The following is an 18621-nucleotide window of genomic DNA, read 5'->3' on the forward strand; positions in this document are numbered from 1 at the left end:
TTTTATTTAAAAAAAAAAAAAAAAAATATATATATATATATATATATATATATATATATATATTTATATAAAATATAATGTGAGTGCACATTTTAATCGTTAAAAAGTTCATAAGCATTTTTTCAAACAAAGTATTTAAAAAAAAAATACATATCTTTGTATTTTAAAAAAAATAGTACTGATAAAAGATTATGCCAAAATATTTAATCAGGTTTGCTTTTCAAGAGGTTTTTTTTTTTAAATGCGTTTTCTTCATTATATCAGGACAGCTTTATCACCCTGATTGTGATTGATCTGGGAATTTTAATCCAGAAGTTAAAAACATGCTCATCTTAGGTGTATTCAAATGATTGTATGTATGAATTGCATTTTGAATGTGTTTTTGAATAAACAAACCGATCTAGAATGCTTTGACCCACCTAGTTTTGCTGGAATTATTGATGTGCCTGAAGCTTTGTGTTCTTATTGTCTTTTTTCTACCTTAGGGAGTTCAAGATTGTGCTGAGATGCCACAGAAACCAGACTCGCCCTGACAGTAGCAGACTAGACACACCTGAGCAGACAGGTGGCAGCCCCACCCTATACACAGCACCAGGCTGGACTCCAAATCATATATTAGGAGGATTTGAGTTAGCGTGCATGACAGATTGTCACGTTAAACACGAGCAGCACTAACGCAGACGCAACCTGGAGTGTCTTATATAACTTAGAAAGCTCTCCTGCATCAGTGAGTGCTCTTATGTGAAGTGCTCTGATTTTATTCTACCCCTGTCAGTGTCATGTCTGTCCATGTTGACTCACAGCAGTCATACAGTACAATATAAATCTCAGTGATGGCTCATCATAGATCTATTGAATAAAAAATTGTGCATTAAAGGAATAGTTCACCCAAAAATAAAATTTACAGAAAATTTGCTCTTAGCCCATCCAAGATGTAGATGAGTTTGTTTCTTCATTGGAGAAATTTAGCATTGTATCACTTGCTCATTAATGGATCCTCTGCAGTGAAACACTGCAAAACATCACAATAATCCACAAATAATTCACACAACTCCAGACCATCAGTTGAGATCTTAAGGGAAAAAGTGTGTGTTTGTAATAAACAGAACCATTATTAAGATGTTTTAATGTTAAACCATAGCTTCTGGCCAAAATACCTGTCCATAATCCATAATAACGCTTCCTCCAGTGAAAAGGTCCATCCTTTGTTGTCCTTTCACATCAAATTTCACTGACATATTTGTTTACAATAGGGATGGAACAATTACTGGTTTGACGATCAATCATGATAAAATTTCCCACGGTTACCATTTCATATTTTAATTATCATTAAAACCGTATTCGATTAACATGATTTGAACAACGGGGGATAAATGCTGCCCAGCATAAAGCTAAGTTTTAAGTAACAGTATCACGTGCGCACAGCACACAGAGTAGTTTTGTTTTGTGAGAAAACATGGCAGAAAAGCTGGGAGGTTTTAAAGGGGTCATAGGATGCGATTAAAATTTTTCCTTTCTGTTTGGAGTGTTACAAGCTCTTGGTGCACAAAGACTAAAGTCTCAAATCCAAAGAGATATTCTTTATAAAAGTTAAGAGTTAACCACGCCTACCTAAAACGGCTCGTTCTAACACGCCCCCACATGGCTACGATACGATGTGGGAAGATCTGCATAACGCCGCCCAAATGTTCACGCAAAGAAAGGCGGCGTAACTTTTATTCTCGCTGTAGTATTTTTGCCGCCGCCGCCATGTCGTGAAGGCACTGTGTGTTTCGTTGTGAAAGCGAAACTACTTTGTTTGGTCTTCCAAAAGAGGACACGACTAGAAATCAGTGGTTAAGTTGTATTTACAACACTGTTCCAGAACAGTTCAACCCAAATATTCAGATGTGTGCAGCACATTTTATATTATATTATTTATTTTATAATATAAATCACACTACTTATAGGTATTATATATGACAGGATTGAAATATAACAATTAATAACAAGTTGTTGTACGATACAGCTTAAGGTGGCTTCATAAATTATTAAAAAAATAATAAAAACGCAAAACACACCTGATGCGAATTCTTTGCTCTTCATTTTCCATAAGCAGAGTTAACAAATCGTGCTGTATTTTCTTGTAACTAAAAGAAGGTACACCGCCATATTGTGCCGACGAAAGTGACTTAACTCGTAAGTACGAGCTTCCCAGGAGGACTTGGGCTGCGTTCCACTCCACTTTTAGACACGCACTCGCAAACTTCCCTAAACTCTTCCCCTCGGGGGAATCCCCGCTGCCATTATGAAGTGCGTTCCACTTCGTGAAGTGAACGAGGGAAGTTTATATGGACAGACCCTCGACCCTTCTATTTTGACCGAGGGAGCGAGTCTGCGGCCCTGTCCCAAATGGCACCCTAAACCCTCACGGTCTTCCTCTGAGTCTGCACTTTCATGACGTAATGCCGCTTTGACTATTGGGTAGAAGTCTACTGCGGAGCTCGCACCAGTGCGGGCTCAGCCGAAGTGTGGATCGAGGGCGCATAAGGGGCGTTCACATGTCGCGCCTAAAAACGCGTGGAAAATGCTAGCTGCGCCGCTTTCTCCTTCTTTCCAAAGCGCTCAGCTTGTGTTGCGGCTGCCATTGCTAAGCAACAATGACCTGCACTTTCCATGAGGACGCGGAAGTTTCAGCAAAGGATAAATGGATTTCCTGCACTGAAAATCGTTTGCAGTAGCTCTGCAACTAAATTTAAATTAAATTTATTTAAAAATGGCCATCCCTGTACAGCTATGATCAGCTGTTCCTCCATCTTGGCTGAGCTTTCAATGTTGTTATAGAAAGGGTGAAGGTGATTGGTTGGTTCTTGTCACATGACCTGCGGTGCGCTTGCGGCATTCTGAAAAGTTGAGATGTTTTTACCTTGCTGCGGTGCGGACGCACCTGGAAAAAACGAGCGCGTCGCACCGCTCACGCGTCGACATTTGAAATAACGAACTTGAGAGCACAAAAGACGCCTGCTTGATATGCACACTTCAGGCCTGCTCCACAGACCACAATGCAACATGATTATGATGTCATCGCATATCGCGTTCAATTTATCCCCACCCCAAACAACTCTATAATATATCAATTATTTTTTTTAAGGGGTTGTATGATGTTGCTAAAAATAACATTATTTGGTGTAATGAAATGTGTTTATGCGGGTTAAGGTAAAAAAAACAAAAAACATAATTTTCCACATACTGTACATTATTGTTTCTCCTCTATGCCCCGCCTTTCTGAAGCACTTAGGACATTCCGATTGAGCCCATTCCAAGGGTTCCACCAGTAGTGGGCATGCAACGTAATCAATGATGTACATCCGAGTGAACGAGACAGAGGGAAGTTTGCGAGTGAAGGGCATAAAAAAAAAGGACTTGAACGCAGCATTAATCGAAGTGCTGGAAACCGCTCTAATTCAGCTGTTCCATTAGCGCCACCTAGTGGATTTACAGAGTTACATTTACATTCAGGCTGTGTGCAGTATTTGGACAAAAAAAGGGACCGAATTTGCATAACCTTCTGTAAATTTTGACTGGTTGATGAAAACAAGCTTATGTGGGTTCTACACATTTAAATAATTCGGATAAGGTATCTAGAATTACTTATGGAGCAGATCAAATCCATATAATCATTTATTAATCAATTATCATTTTGACTTAACCCTTTTCTTTATTTATAGGCTGAAATGTGAGGTTTACCATTTTATGAAACTTTTCAAAGCTTTAATTGAACATTTCGTACATGCTATTAGATAAACTGTTATCAGTCATGCTGTCATTTAAAATCCAGACATCATTGTGTCTGTACTTTTAGAACGTATCCAGCACATTTTAACGATACCGTAATAATACTGATAACCATGATAATTTAGGTCTCTATAATCGTGATAAAAAATTTTCATACCGTTACATCTCTAGTTTACAACTGTTTTCATTTGTAAACGGTACTTGATCTTTGCATATTTATCTCCTGATTCAAACAAAACAACTTTTTCACAAGAGAAAGCAATATTATGGATAGAGGACTCATATTTTAGATTTAATTGATGCACTGGAGGGGTGTGGATTATTGTGATGTTTTTATCAGCTGTTTGGACTCTCATTCTGACGGCACCCATTCACTGCAGAGGATCCATTGCTGAGCAAGTGATGTAATGCTACATTTCTCCAAATCTCTTCCAAAAAATAAACTCATCATCTGAGCCTGAATGCTTTTTCAGCAAATTTTCAGCTCTTCCTTTAAAATGACAAACATTCTCGCTCTTCTCACAGGAAGTGCCGTCGTCCTCACTCAGTCACATTCTGGTGGTTCGACCCGTTCCTGTCCTGCCTGACCGGTGGGGGTGTTGGTCAGACAGCGGGCAGTGCCATGCCCCAGGCGTAAGTACGTGTCTCCTGGCAGACTCGGGCGTGGTGGTCCGCCGGTTGGCGTCTGGCTGCAGGAGGTGATGAAGCTGAAGCAGCGTGTGGTGGTGCTGTGCGCTGTGCTCTTTCTCCTCGGCCTGGCCAAGGTCTTCCTGCTGGATGGAGGGGAGGGATCGGCCGCCAGCCGCCGTGACCTCCGGGACTTCCGCAAGATGGAGGCCAGCCTGGTCCTGGCCAAAGAAGCTCGCCTCACGCACACCTTGCAGTCGCCCTGGGAAGTGGCCGCCCAGTGGGTGGGTCCCCGGGAGGTGTTCCCAGACGAAACGCCCGAGCTAGCAGCCGTGCTGAACGCCCTGGCCACCGCTCGCGTAGAGAGGGCCGACGTGGGCTATAAAGGCACCCAGCTGAAAGCCCTGCTGGTGCTCGACGGAGGACAGAAAGTGGTATTCAAACCCAAGAGGTGAGGAGAGGGATGATTAAGATGGAGAATGAAAGAGAGAGAAAGTAATGAGAATGTGAATGAGGTTAAAATAAAAGGAGTGAGTGATTTAGAGAGAGGGAGAGTGAGGGGAATAGTGAGTGAGTGAATTAGAGAATGAAGAAGCCGGTGAGTGAAATAGAAAAAGAAATGAATGAATAAGAGATGTAATAACAATAATTTGAATTTATCCAGCGCCTTTCAGAGATCGCAATGCATCACAATGTGTAGTAAAGAGCAAGCTTAACAACAGTAGTAACAGAATAATAAAACAAAACTAAAATACAAACAGGACGCAATAGAAGTTGACACAAACTATTCATAACAAAAAAATGCCAGCCATGAACTAACAATGAACAAGTTCTGTAGTGTATACAACAAAAACATATATTTTTTTTACATTTCAAGTTGTTAATTAAAATGAATCAGTATGTTTATGAATTAACATTAACCTATATTAAGAAATGTAGATGATGTTTATTGCATTAGGTGTCATTAAATTATACTAATGTGAACAAATTGAACCTAATTGTAAAGTGTCACCAGAATATTTCTGGAATAAAATTGTGCACTTAGGACACAAATCTGATCTATCATTACTTCAGGTGAATTCAGCTGCACTTATCTGATTCTATTATTGATCTACAGGGACTGTAGATAAGTGAGGAAGCTCTCCTTGTGTCCTTAACCTCTAAGGTCATTGATCAAACACACCTTATCTCTGATCATTTCACTTCCAGACTGAACTTTTACAATCGATCTGCTCTGAACATTTTGGTTACAAACATCAGAATCGGGCATGTCACATTAAGTCGTGTACCATTCTAAATGGAATGTGGGATATCTTCCAAATAGGAGGTTAGAAAGTCAGACGTTTTGAGTGGAATGCAGTGTTAGTGTTTAATGCTTGAGGTTTGCACTTCACAAAAGCAAGGTTGAGAAATAAAGTATAATATAGCCTTTAAATAAGCTGTAGTGTCAGAAGTTTCAAAATGACATGAAATGTACAATGCACATTTACCTACGTAAACAGCGTTGCAATACTCTCAACCTCAATAACTTCAGTAAATTCTGGATAGAACATTTTTATTTCAGGTTTCCAAGCAGTGAATTCGGCTTGGCCACAGTATTCATGTTTTCTGTGGGTGTAATAGTCACTTTATTATGTGTGGTTTTATATATAGAATTTTATATGAGCTACCGAACAGTCTATGTTGAAAAATGGGTCTCGTATTAAAGGGGACATAATACACAGTTTCTGCCAATCTCATGTTAATCTTGAGTACATATAGAGTAGTACTGCATCCTTCATATCTCCGAAGAGTCTTTAGCTGTTAGTTTCAATAAATGTGAACCCCTGGGACATTCCCAGAAGCGATCAGTGGCATCTTTGCATGAACACATTCAAAACATAAAAGCTGCGCTTTCAGAATTACTGCTGTTTTATACATCAGTAAATTAATGCAGTGTAAAAGATCTGATTTCCAAATTTTGAATAAATTGGAAGCGATGTGACTTGCCAAAACTAGAAAGCTCGAACAAACGTCTCATATGACTGTTTGCCATCCTGTTCAGTCTGCAGTTAAGTGTTCGTAAACATGGTGTCAGACACTGGTGTAACAGCCTTTGAGATTTCTACATTCTGGCTGTCAACTTTGATTTTGATCATTAGCATTACTATTTGCATAGTCCCATTGTTTTGCTTTTCACTAAAGTTTTTTGTCAAGTAGCCATGTTTTCCATGGGCTACTGTGAACTCACTCTTATGTCGCTCCAAACCCATGCGCAGTTATTTTTTTGTGGGACACAGAGGGTTGTTCACTCAGCTCTTTTCCATACAACATAGGTTCTAAGCTCCAAAAATGAGAAAACAAACACCATTGGTTGGAGTATCATAAAAGTAGTCTCTGTGGATTGGTGCACTATATTCTAAGACCTCTGAAGCAATGCAATAGCTTTGTGAGAGGAACAGATTTGAAATTGAAGCCGTGTTGTGTTCCACAAAAAAAAAATGCATGCAGGTTTGATTGACTTCTGCATGCATGGACACAGCTGACATGTCTGCGGATTGTTTACAGTACTAAAAAACTTTACAGTTTTTTTTTTAATAAACTTTACAGTTTTACAACAGCAGTAAACCTAAATGCAGTTCTAAATGCTTCTGTTGGGGGATTCAAACGTTTTGATGCAGACCCCCAAATATATTACTTCACAAAATATAGGCAGCTATATAAACAAAACAAAATGTGTGCTTTTCTCTTGAATTTTCTATTCATTAAAGAATCCTAAAAAAAGAATAACAATTTTCAACTTTTATTTAAAAAAATAAATAAAAAAAATTGTTTATATATATATAAATGTTTATATATATGTTCTTTTCTATGAACTCTTGCAGACCACTGGTGGTCCCCGACCCAAGTTCAAAAACCCCTGCTCTAGTTGACTGTGCACAGTTAGTTCACTGAAAATTCCTACTCGTAATCTTGATCAGTGTATGATTCATTATGTCATCAAAACACTTGCACATGCAGCACAGTGTCCTTCACTGGTCCCGTTTGGTACACTCGCACCCGCTGTACTTAACTGAACACCCGACCGGTTATTCGACCCGTTTGACATAAAATAACTAAAATAAAATTGACTAAAATAACTACTGCACATTGTGCCTATTATCTTATACATGGTGTAATCACAGACATAGAGGCGACTTAAGTTTAATAATAATATTTACACTGCAAGACTTAATGCAGATCTATTTTGACATATTAGATTGTCCCGTCCGTTGCCATGGCTATCACTATGTCAGTCATCGGCGGGTGACTCTCAGAACGATATTTTAGCAGATTCACTCTGCATTTTAAATGCGGTTGTTTCTCATGAAACTGCAGTGTATGGTCCTCATAGTAGCATGAAAAATAAAACTTTTATTTGAATTATGAATGGATTATATACAGAAAGCAAGCAAAGAGCGCTCCCTTTATTATCAAGATGTCAGTCACTTCAGTTGCAGTGCAATTGGCTACAATGTTTAATGCAGTCTTCAGACTACAGTGCGTGAACACAAATAAGCACGAAACCGTTTGAAAGCAGCCTGCCTATCAATGTGTACCGAATTGAGTCAAAATAGTCTTGGCTCAGGTCTACAGTCCACACGTGCCTATTGATTCCCGACCCGCACCGCAAATGACAACGTAAATATTATTCCAGCCATTACATCAAATATTAGCGGTTTACCCAACAGGTACCCACAGTATCCACCCCCGTGCAGAGCTCTCATGTTGTGCTCAGAAAATCTGTCGATATTAATTGCCATTCATACCCGTGTTGATAACCAACTGTGTATTGATGTGTCATGAGCTTCTCAATCTCTTCCTGCAGGATCCTGGGTTTTAGAAGAGCGCCCCTGGTGGTGGGGAGGTTTATGAATCTGCGTACAGAGATTAAGCCAGTAGCTACAGATCAACTGCTGAGCACTTTCCTGATGCACGGTCAGTTTCACCCTGTCATTCTTCTATTATGCTTTCTGTCTGTTGAGATGATCCCTCCCTTTTCCTTTTCTAGGCCAAAACTGCCCACTTAGACAAGAGACCACCTGACCAACATCTAGTCGAGCTGATCGTGTTATTATTATTTTTTCCACACAGCAGAGCTGAACATAAATTGTGATCTTCCGAGGGTAAATAAAGAACTGGTTGTTTCGATAAGTCCAGCGCTTTCTTTACTTTTTTCTTTAAAAGATATGTATACATATACATACTATGGGGCAAACAGTTTGTAGTTTAGCTTAGCATTGCAGTCTAATCAGCCAATATTGTCTTCAATAGCCTGCTTACTATAAAAGATAAAGTGAGAGAATAGAAGCTCTACCAGAAAAAATACTGTACCAGACAGAGCAAGCTCACTATTCGCGATGATTGAAAAATTCAAAGAAAATTCTAAATATTGAATTGAGAGTAGAGGTTTACATGAATGCATCTCTGAGGGGAACTGACTGTTTTCAAAAAAATTCTGATGGCATTTTCTTTTCATTTTACCTGCGTTTAATGCATATTAAAGTAGTGTTTATTAAGCACAGTGCTGCTTTCTTTACAGCGGTATCCAAGGAAAGGCTATATTGCAGCTGTTCCATAAGCGCCATCTACTGGCAGAGAGTGAATTTGCATTTTTAACATAATTTCAATTTTCAGCTTAAGTCAGACCATTCTGTTTGCCTTAAATCTTGAAATTATACAATTTAATTTAAACTAGGAATGCACCGATATGAAAATTTTGGCCGATACCGATAACCGATTATTCTTTATTTTTGAAAGCCGATAAACCCCCCTGGTAGTGGCAGGTTTTCTCTATGCATGCAGTGTTCAACTTCTCACCATTTTTACCCCTTACCTGTTTGCATCTCTGATCATTTAATCAATAAGAAGTATCAGTATTTGTATGTATGTTTTAGACAATTATTATAGAACAGTGAAATTGCTCCAGAAGTTCTCTTGTCTTTCCTGCATTCAAGACAGTTGATGAGGGCCCTCCGTGACACAGTCTTCACTACTATTGGTTGTCTCTCCCGAAAGTCACTCTTCATTTCATATACTGTAAAAAAAAAAAAGATGGACGACACTCCTTTCCACTGTAGAAAAATGAAGTCAAAATGTCCCAAGTATAGCCGCTCTCAACTTTGCCAAAGGCATCCTTTGGAGCCCAAGTCTGCACAGTAGTGATCATGAGCTAGAGCCACGGTATCAAAGTCCCGCCCAAAAACCCACAGACCCAATCACAAGCTTACAATCGTGACATCAAAATACCTGAAAGCAAACTTACTAGAAAAACAAACAATTGAACATACATCGGCGTGATAAGAACTACCTAAAATGATGGAAACCATCTTTGGAAAAACAATATTTGAAGTGTAATATTTATTTATTTTATTTGGCTCATGTTCCATTCGTTTACATGGAGGGGGTGGGGTTGATTACATATACTGCCGCCAGCCACCAGGGGGCGATTAAAATGTTTTGGCTTCACTTTTCAGGACCTGTAAGGCACACTTGCCTTATTAGCATAAAGTTACTTCATGTCAATGATGTGAACGGGGCTTTAGGGAAGTAAAACCCAATGAATGAACTGTTTCCATCCCTCCTGTCCCACTTTGTGAAAAAATTACACTTAATGTGCTACATCTGTATTGTTGAACAGTATTGCATCAGTCAAGTAGTATTTTTGAGCTCAGATGGGCCTGTGCTGTTCTGCAGCATAAAAAGATTCATAACCATCTGTCGTCTCTTCAAAACAATCCTTTCATGAAGCACAGTTCCTTCCAGACATCGTTTTAATAATAGTTAAGTGATGATAATGTCTCTTTTCTTGTAGGAAATAATACATGTTTCTATGGGAAGTGTTATTACTGTCGTGAGACTGAGCCTGCGTGTGCAGAGGGGGATGTGATGGAGGGATCGGTTACCCTGTGGCTCCCTGACGTCTGGCCCTTACAGAAACACAGACACCCATGGGGACGGACATACCGAGAGGGCAAACTCGCCAGGTATTGTAATTCTCTCTCTCTCTCTCTCTCTCTCACTGGTTTTCTCACTTTGCTATTTTTTATGCTTTGACTAGAATGAGTGTACAGGTACACATTGCTATATTTGGCATCAGCGCAGTTTCAGACTGAGATTGTGGTTGGGCTGATCTGCGTGTGAGTAACTATTGGTCAACGGGGACTTTCACTTAGTCAAGGATGGGATGGTCCAGCATTCAGAATATAATTTCAGATCTTTCACACGCTTGGTGGCACAGAAACTGCTGATTATAATGTAAGCACAGTACAGAGCACTGAAATTCAATAAAGACTGTAGGTTTTCCCACCACCTAAGACGCATTTCCTGAAATGAGGCTTAATTTTCCCCCAAACCTATAAGCACAAAACCAAAACTAGCACCACTAGGAGATTTTTTTTTACATAACTTATTTCACTTGTGCATTACATTTATGTAAAATGTGAAGAAAAAAACAGCCAAGAGAAAAAGGTCCTCTCAGAAGGAAGTCTGTTTGGCTTGTACCTTAGTAATTGCTGAAATAGCCAAACACATTAATTGGAAGTAAACATTGTTAACCTGAATAACATACTTGTAGTTCTGGATTGATTGATTGATTATTTTTGCAAAAACCATGAGGTTACTACATTGTCCAGGTCTACAGAATGGTTACAGTCTCATTAATGTAATGATTAAAAAAAATCAAAAGAGTAATGTGAGTCGGTTTTTGGGGAAAACTGTTAATTCTGTCAAGGCAGTAGGAAATGTCTGAATTATCCCATTTTATTTTATTTTATTTATTTATTTTTTGGCACTGGAAGTTTGGATTGAGAAAGGAGTGAACCCCAAAGGTCTGTTCACACCAAGGACAGTAACTATAATTATATGATTGTAATAGTAGTTCCAATTCTAATAGAATAGTGAAGTCCACACTCCAGCTATAATGATAACTACACAGAGAAAGATGTGATGCTAATGTTACACACAGTGACATTAGCATCACTTTCAGAACATTTTTATTTTCTAGCTGATGAGCAGTATATTGACAGCCAGTCAGAATCCACCCAACTTTAAAGAGCTTGAGCTTTTAAAGTGGCAGAGGACAAAAAAAAAAGACAAAAAATGCATGCTAATATTGTTATCGTTCTTGGTGTGAACGGGCCTTAAAAGGACATTTACGCAAAAATGATCAAGTTGGTCCAAACCTGTATGAGTTTCTTCTGTTGAATACAAAAGAAGGTATTCTTTATTAAAGATATTCAATAAGTCAATGGCTTCCGGCAACTGGTTACCAAGGTTACCAACATTTTTCTGAAGAGTGTTGTCATGATACTGCAATTTCTATCTTCGATACAATACCTTAAAAAATAGGGAAAAACTGCCACAACTTTAAGGGCATAACATTTTTGATTTCTATTGGAAGATAAATGCAATAAGGCTAGACATAACAATGAGGTCTATTTTTACATTAATGAAAACTTCTTGAGGTGGAGAAAAACGTATGAATTTGCATGTGTTTACTGGCAGTTTATTTAGAGAGAAGCGTTTTTTCCTTCTATTTTTACCCGAAATAGTGAGCCCTCGTGCGGAAACTTCAAATATGCCTCACCAAAGTAATATAATTTATGACTTTGTAGGAAATCTATAATATGGACAAAGGCATCAAGCTATCACTGTATCGAAACTCCTTAACTGATTAAACATGAAGACAATAAACACAACTGCAACAATATATGGTTTATCTGTGTTGTTCTAGACATCTTAGGTAATTTCATAATAATATAGTCTATATTCATAAGAATAAAGTCTATTTATAATGCAATGCTAATCAACATGGAATGTATTAGAGTATAGAATGCTATAAAATAGGGATGTCAACGATTAATCGATGATCAATTAATTGTCGATAAGAGATGCAATCGATTAAAGCTATCGATGGTCGATTAAGCTATTTAATTTTGGGCTGCATGCGGCTCATGCGCAAAACACGTGTGAGTGACTGTGACAGTATATAAATGCATCATCATTCATCCATAATGTACAAATTAAGCTTTTAATGTGATTTAAACTTTAAAAGTACATTAAAATCGAAACAATACAAAGTTCTTCAACATGGAAAGCAATAGAAATGTTGTTTCTAATTTCCCCAGATAATTGTTTCATATCGTGCGCATTACAGAGCTGCGGAACACAGGACAGATAGGATATTCATTCCTACAACTTGTTAATTCGTTCCTACGACTTGTTAATTTGTGGCCACTGTCCATGTTTCATTCATTTTGTTCCTTAAATTACCCATGATTTAACTAAAATGAGGGAACAAATTAATAAATCGAACAAATTCTTAATTCATTGCCATGAAATCTTTAATTTCCCTAATTTGTGGATTATATCTTACTCCAAAAATTGAGTTTTTTTTATGCTTCAGCTGTTCGATCGCGCCGGCACCTCACGCGCACACACACCACATATTCTAGCTGTGCTAGCTAATTTGTGTTGTTTGTCTCAGTAACCAGTCTGTATCGTTGTTATCTCAACTTTTTTAACACACTCTCAACTACATGATCGCTCTCTCGTTCCCATCCCTTGTTCTCGCGATATCACTACACTACACTAGCAATTCATATTTACATCGCAGTCTGTTCATTAACAAAATAAAATAGTCAACCAAATGTACAGTGGGGAAAAAAGTATTTAGTCAGCCACCAATTGTGCAAGTTCTCCCACTTAAAAAGATGAGAGAGGCCTGTAATTTTCATCATAGGTATACCTCAACTATGAGAGACAAAATGAGAAAAAAAAACCAGAAAATCACATTGTAGGATTTTTAAAGAATTAATTGGTAAATTCCTCGGTAAAATAAGTATTTGGTCACCTACAAACAAGCAAGATTTCTGGCTCTCACAGACCTGTAACAACTTCTTTAAGAGGCTCCTCTGTCCTCCACACGTTACCTGTATTAATGGTATCTGTTTGAACTTGTTATCAGTATAAAAGACACCTGTCCAAAACCTCAAACAGTCACACTCCAAAAATGAGACGTGAGCAATAACCTCCAAATACATCTAGCCAAACCCGCGCTCGCTCGTCCTCGTATGCACGCAAGCATGCACTGTCATGATCTAATGCACTGTAAATGCCGGATTTTTAAAAACAAATAGGCCTACCCGCAACGCAACAATTCAAAATCTGACATTTTCCTGAACAGGATGCAGCAGGATCAAATTAAGTACTGGTCATAATACTTGCATAATAATGTTTGATGTGAGCAACAGTGTGTTTTGCTGCAGCAGCGCCGATGGAAGCGGTTCACTGACTGCGCAGCACAGCCACACGCGCCACAGTTACGTTTGGGATCATTTTATTTTAAATGTCATAATGTCAGTTGAAAACATTGCAATTGTTTTTTAAAATACAACAACGAGCACCACGAAACCATTTAAAGAGGCGCGTTCAGCAGTCTCCGTGTCGGGATAGGAAACCGTCAACAAAGTAAAATGATCTCAAACGTACATTTTATCAAATAATCATAATCACATCTATTAATTTTACAATCCTGCCACTAGCATTTTATTCAGACTAAAACTCCTTTAATTTTGGTGAGAAAGCGGGGGGGGTTTTTGTGTGTGAGTGGCTTTTGCACATCCTGTCATGCCGGTGACTGCGTGCTGCTGCAGTAGACGCATTTTGCAGCATTAAGGTTAACGATTAATTGATCGTTAATTTAAACAATGATCGAAAATTGACATCCAGCTACTATAAAATATTTTTGGCTTCATTCTATGATAAGCCAAATCAGATCACAAAAGAAAGTTATTTCAAACACTCGACTGATATTATGAAGTGAGTTTGGAGTAAAAAAAATGTTATTAAATGTGTATTTAGCTGGACAATAGGTTTATAAATGCTTCTCATTACACTGCGGTGTGCATAAACTCGCTGTCAGAAGAGGTAGAGAGAAAACACAGCTGTGTTATCAATAATGTGAAAAATAGAGTATTGAAACAGTTTTAGATGTTTGGTGCTTGGCAAGTGTTCATTTTTGACCCTGATTGAAGAGCTCTTAGAGTATATTGAGGGCATTCCTCTGTTTAGTGCCACTACATGCTGCAGATGTGTAAAAAATGCATGAAACCTTTTTACAGGTCATTAACCTTATCGTCTCCATCTCTGTCACTTTACTGGAAACCTTTGGTTTTTGCAGCCACTTAATGAAACATGAGTCTAGTTTGGCTATTACTAATCAGCACATATTGTGACTACTATTTAAAATGTAATAACACATTAATTATTTTGGTCTGAAGTTCTCAGAAATTCTTTCAGTTCTGCAAATACAGGTATTGAATGCATTAGTTATCCGTTTGCACAAAATATGTCCTTATAGAGTGCTGCGGGAATGAGTCCTAAACCTGGAAATTTGAGTTGGCATTTATGGTTCCATTGTCACAAAGTCACAGGGTTTTTGAATTGATTTTTGGTTAAATGCCTTAAATAAGGTCTGTGGTTAACACGAGCTCAAGATCATTTATGTTTTATTCTGTGACATAAAGTACATCAGGAATACCCCACTTGTGATTTATTTTTATTTTTGGGGGGCTTTTATGTGTTTTTAAAAAAGGTGATTGCCAATAAGTGGCAATTTATCTTTAAACATGTCTACCCACTAGGGCTGCACGATATATCGAAATTATCGAAATATCGTAAATGTAAATCGCAAGGGCCTGCGATATGTGAATCATTTTAATAATAGGCTACTTAAATCAAAACGTTGCAAAAGGTCAAAGTTTTAGTTCGACAGAACAGACACATACACACAGAATTGTCAATAGTACCCGTCTCGACGATCATGCTCGTAAACTCAGTCGGTTATGTTTTAAATGAATGTAAACAGCTGAGAAAGATATCGGATGTGTATCATTATACTGGATCCGTGCAGTCGGATTTAAAGAGACAGCAGCTTATAAATACCTGCTGCTGAATGTCTCTAATGTTAATCAAACAACAAAACAGCTATAACAAAGATTAATCTAAATTTAATTCATACAGTGAACACTATGCAGTGTTATTTTACACTTAATTATTAAATTTCTGTACCTGAATACTACTGTTTATATTAGCTATGCTTGTAAATTGTGTATTTCTTTTTTTTTCTTTTTCTTTCTTTTTTTTTCACTGACTGTTCACTTGCCTTTTATCATGTTTGAAATTTCTCAGACTATAGTTTTTGCTGTGGTATATGAAGAAGTACTTAAAGTGTATGGAAAGCAGAGTTACAATGATATAAAATTAGTGTCATTAATTTTTTTTTTTGTATGTTCACTGATGTTAAAATAAAAATTTCTGATTTGTGACATTACTTTTTATGTAATGCTGAAACACTGCTGGTCACTTTTTAGAAGTTGTAGTGATTCTTTCTTTTCCAAGAAAGAATGTGAAACAAATTGGTTATATAATTTTCATTTTTAAATATTTTTAAATATAATTGAAATTGATTTTACACACTTTAAGCAAGATCGTATCGCATATCGCATTCTTCTTCAATATCGCATAGCCCTACTACCCACTATCTGCCCCATCGTGATTCTACTCGCTTGCAAACTATTCTAACTCAAACTTTCCAACTTGTAGATTTTAATTAAAGGTTAAAAGAGTTGTTGGAAGTTTAGTGATGGTGACGCTGAAGTCATGTCACTGTGGTGTAGTTCGTTTTTTGTAACTATCTTTTTTACTTCCGGTGATTGTATTTAGGCTTCCAGTTTTATTTTATTAAAGTTGTGTTCTTTTTTTTTGGTGAACTAAAGAATCAAACTTTTGTTGGTCATAGGTTGGTCATAGCTTTTTGTTGAGGGAACCAGGATGATGCTAGTAGTAGATAAGGGAGTTATTGATTGATGATGACCTTTGCCCCCTCCCCACATGGACCACCCACATCGCATTAAACTTTGACCCTGATAATAATTTCCAGATGAGAATATTGGCATATTTGGAATACTGGCGTTGACCTGCAACCTCAGTGGGAGAAATATTCCCACCAGTGACACGTCAGTTTACGTCTTGGAGAGAATTGAGTTGCGCAATAGCTGATGGAGCACGACTGGAGTTCTGAAGCAGCAAGACGTGCGAACGTGCAGTGTGTAATACATGTCGTGAAAAAGACCTTATAGAGGACGAATGGTTGATCTGATACGTAAGATCATCGATGCTACATGCGATCCAAATAATGACTGTACGGGGGAAAAATCTCAAGAACGAAATGAAAATTGTAAGAGGCCTGAAAAATCCATGGCCTGATTTGACGAGCATGTTTATTAACAGCAAAGAGCCAATCTGTGTAACTTTCAGAAAAATTCTGGATGTGATGTCTGAAGATGAGTTGGAAGTTACAGAGGTCCTGTGTATGTGTACTAGTGGTCGACCGATATATTTATATATACGTTTTTCCTGTTTGGCCGATGCGTTCGAGGCGGGACGTTTATTTTGACGGCGCTGAGAACGGTAGCGTCGAGCACACAGTGTTCACATTCTCCCTCTTGTTCGCTGTCGTCGTTAACAGAAACTGGTAATCGGCCCATGCCTATTCCCAATGCACACAAACTTCCCAGATTACTTAGTGCCCTGTTGGTTACAATGTTGAAAAATACATTGTCATCTAAAGTATAAGTATGTTTATTTTACACATTTATTTTTAAATCCATTTTCAAATGATTTAAAATTTCTTAAATATTAATTAAAATAAAATTATATCGGCCTTCGGCTGTCAAAAAAACAATATCGGTCTACCACTAATGTGTAGGTATGTAACAGATCTATGTGTGTTGCTGGCTTCAAAAAATTATGATTCCATGATATGCGATTATTGTTGAAATGCTGGACGACTTCATACTTTACCAAAACATACTGGCTTGCATTACCACCTGTAATGTCATTACTATTGTTTTTTTTGGAAGTTTGATCATTTTCTTCATTACTTCAATGTATGAATGTATATTCAACAATATATAGTGTGTGCTCAAAATAAAAGGTTGAATCACTTAACTCGTTATTCTTTTCTCTGAGTTCATAAAAATTATTTTTTTTATTTAGGCAGTAAAACATTTAGATTTAGTCATTTAGCAGACGCTTTTATCCAAAGCGACTTACAAATGAGTACGATAGAAGCAATCAAATCACTTGTTGCAGTATATAATCGTTGTGACCAAAGTTCCCTCTAAGCTGTTCACTTCATTCGTCATGACCGCGCAGAAGAAATAATATGCCACGCACAGGACATAAGCAAAAATATGTTGGGAAAGCCATGAGATTGAAGTCTAGTTAAGTGCGAAATAATTGCAATGCTCAGGCAAACCACTATAGAGTTGGTGTCGCTATAGAGAAAGAACCGGTAAATGCGGTTTATAGGTTTTATAGAAAGAGAATGATGTGCGACAAATCCGTCACTCTAGATATCGAATACTGCAATGGTTGCGGACGAAATTGTTTCTCAACACGAGAGCCATGCGCTATAGCTTAATGTGACGATTCAACTCCAAAAGGCTGTGATTTTCACTGAATAAATATGATCAGTTTTTATGGCACTGCTGAGGTGGTATGGAAGCCCAGGTTTCTTTGACAGTGGCCTTCAGCTCATCTGCATTTTTTGGTCTCTTGTTTCTCATTTTCCTCTTGACAATACCCCATAGATTCTCTATGAGGTTCAGGTCTGGTGAGTTTGCTGGCCAATCAAGCACACCAACACCATGGTCATTTAACCAACTTTTGGTGCTTTTGGCAGTGTGGGCAGGTGCCAAATCCTGCTGGAAAATGAAATTTGCATCTTCAAAAAGCTGGTCAGCAGAAGGAAGCATGAAGTGCTACAACATTTCTTGGTAAACGGGTGCAGTGACGTTGGTTTTCAAAAAACACAATGGACCAACACCAGCAGATGACATTGCACCCCAAGTCATCACAGACTGTGGAAACTTAACACTGGACTTCAAGCAACTTGGGCTATGAGCTTCTCCACCCTTCCTCCAGACTCTAGGACCTTGGTTTCCAAATGAAATAAAAAACTTGCTCTCATCTGAAAAGAGGACTTTGGACCACTGGGCAACAGTCCAGTTCTTCTCCTTAGCCCAGGTAAGACGCCTCTGACGTTGTCTGTAGTACAGCGCTCTGTGAACAGCCAGCTTCTTTGGCAATGAATGTTTATTGCTTTCCCTCCTTGTGAAGGGTGTCAATGATTGT

At 38.0% G+C, this 18621-nt stretch overlaps 1 protein-coding gene across 1 annotated transcript in view; it reads left to right on the forward strand.

Annotated features, from left to right (window-relative positions):
* The window catches only part of LOC107597857 (glycosaminoglycan xylosylkinase-like), a 32214-nt gene that overhangs the window by 4011 nt on the left and 9582 nt on the right, over positions 1-18621 (forward strand). Inside the window, exons 2-5 of the mRNA XM_016289050.1 lie at positions 486-727; positions 4300-4852; positions 8249-8358; positions 10235-10406. Coding sequence (XP_016144536.1) covers positions 4476-4852; positions 8249-8358; positions 10235-10406 — 659 coding nt within the window. The 5' untranslated portion in view covers positions 486-727; positions 4300-4475. The remainder of the gene's footprint in view (positions 1-485; positions 728-4299; positions 4853-8248; positions 8359-10234; positions 10407-18621) is intronic.

This window comes from Sinocyclocheilus grahami, unplaced genomic scaffold, assembly GCF_001515645.1.
Source record: "Sinocyclocheilus grahami isolate Dianchi unplaced genomic scaffold, SAMN03320097.WGS_v1.1 scaffold239.1, whole genome shotgun sequence".
Classification (NCBI taxonomy): domain Eukaryota; kingdom Metazoa; phylum Chordata; class Actinopteri; order Cypriniformes; family Cyprinidae; genus Sinocyclocheilus; species Sinocyclocheilus grahami.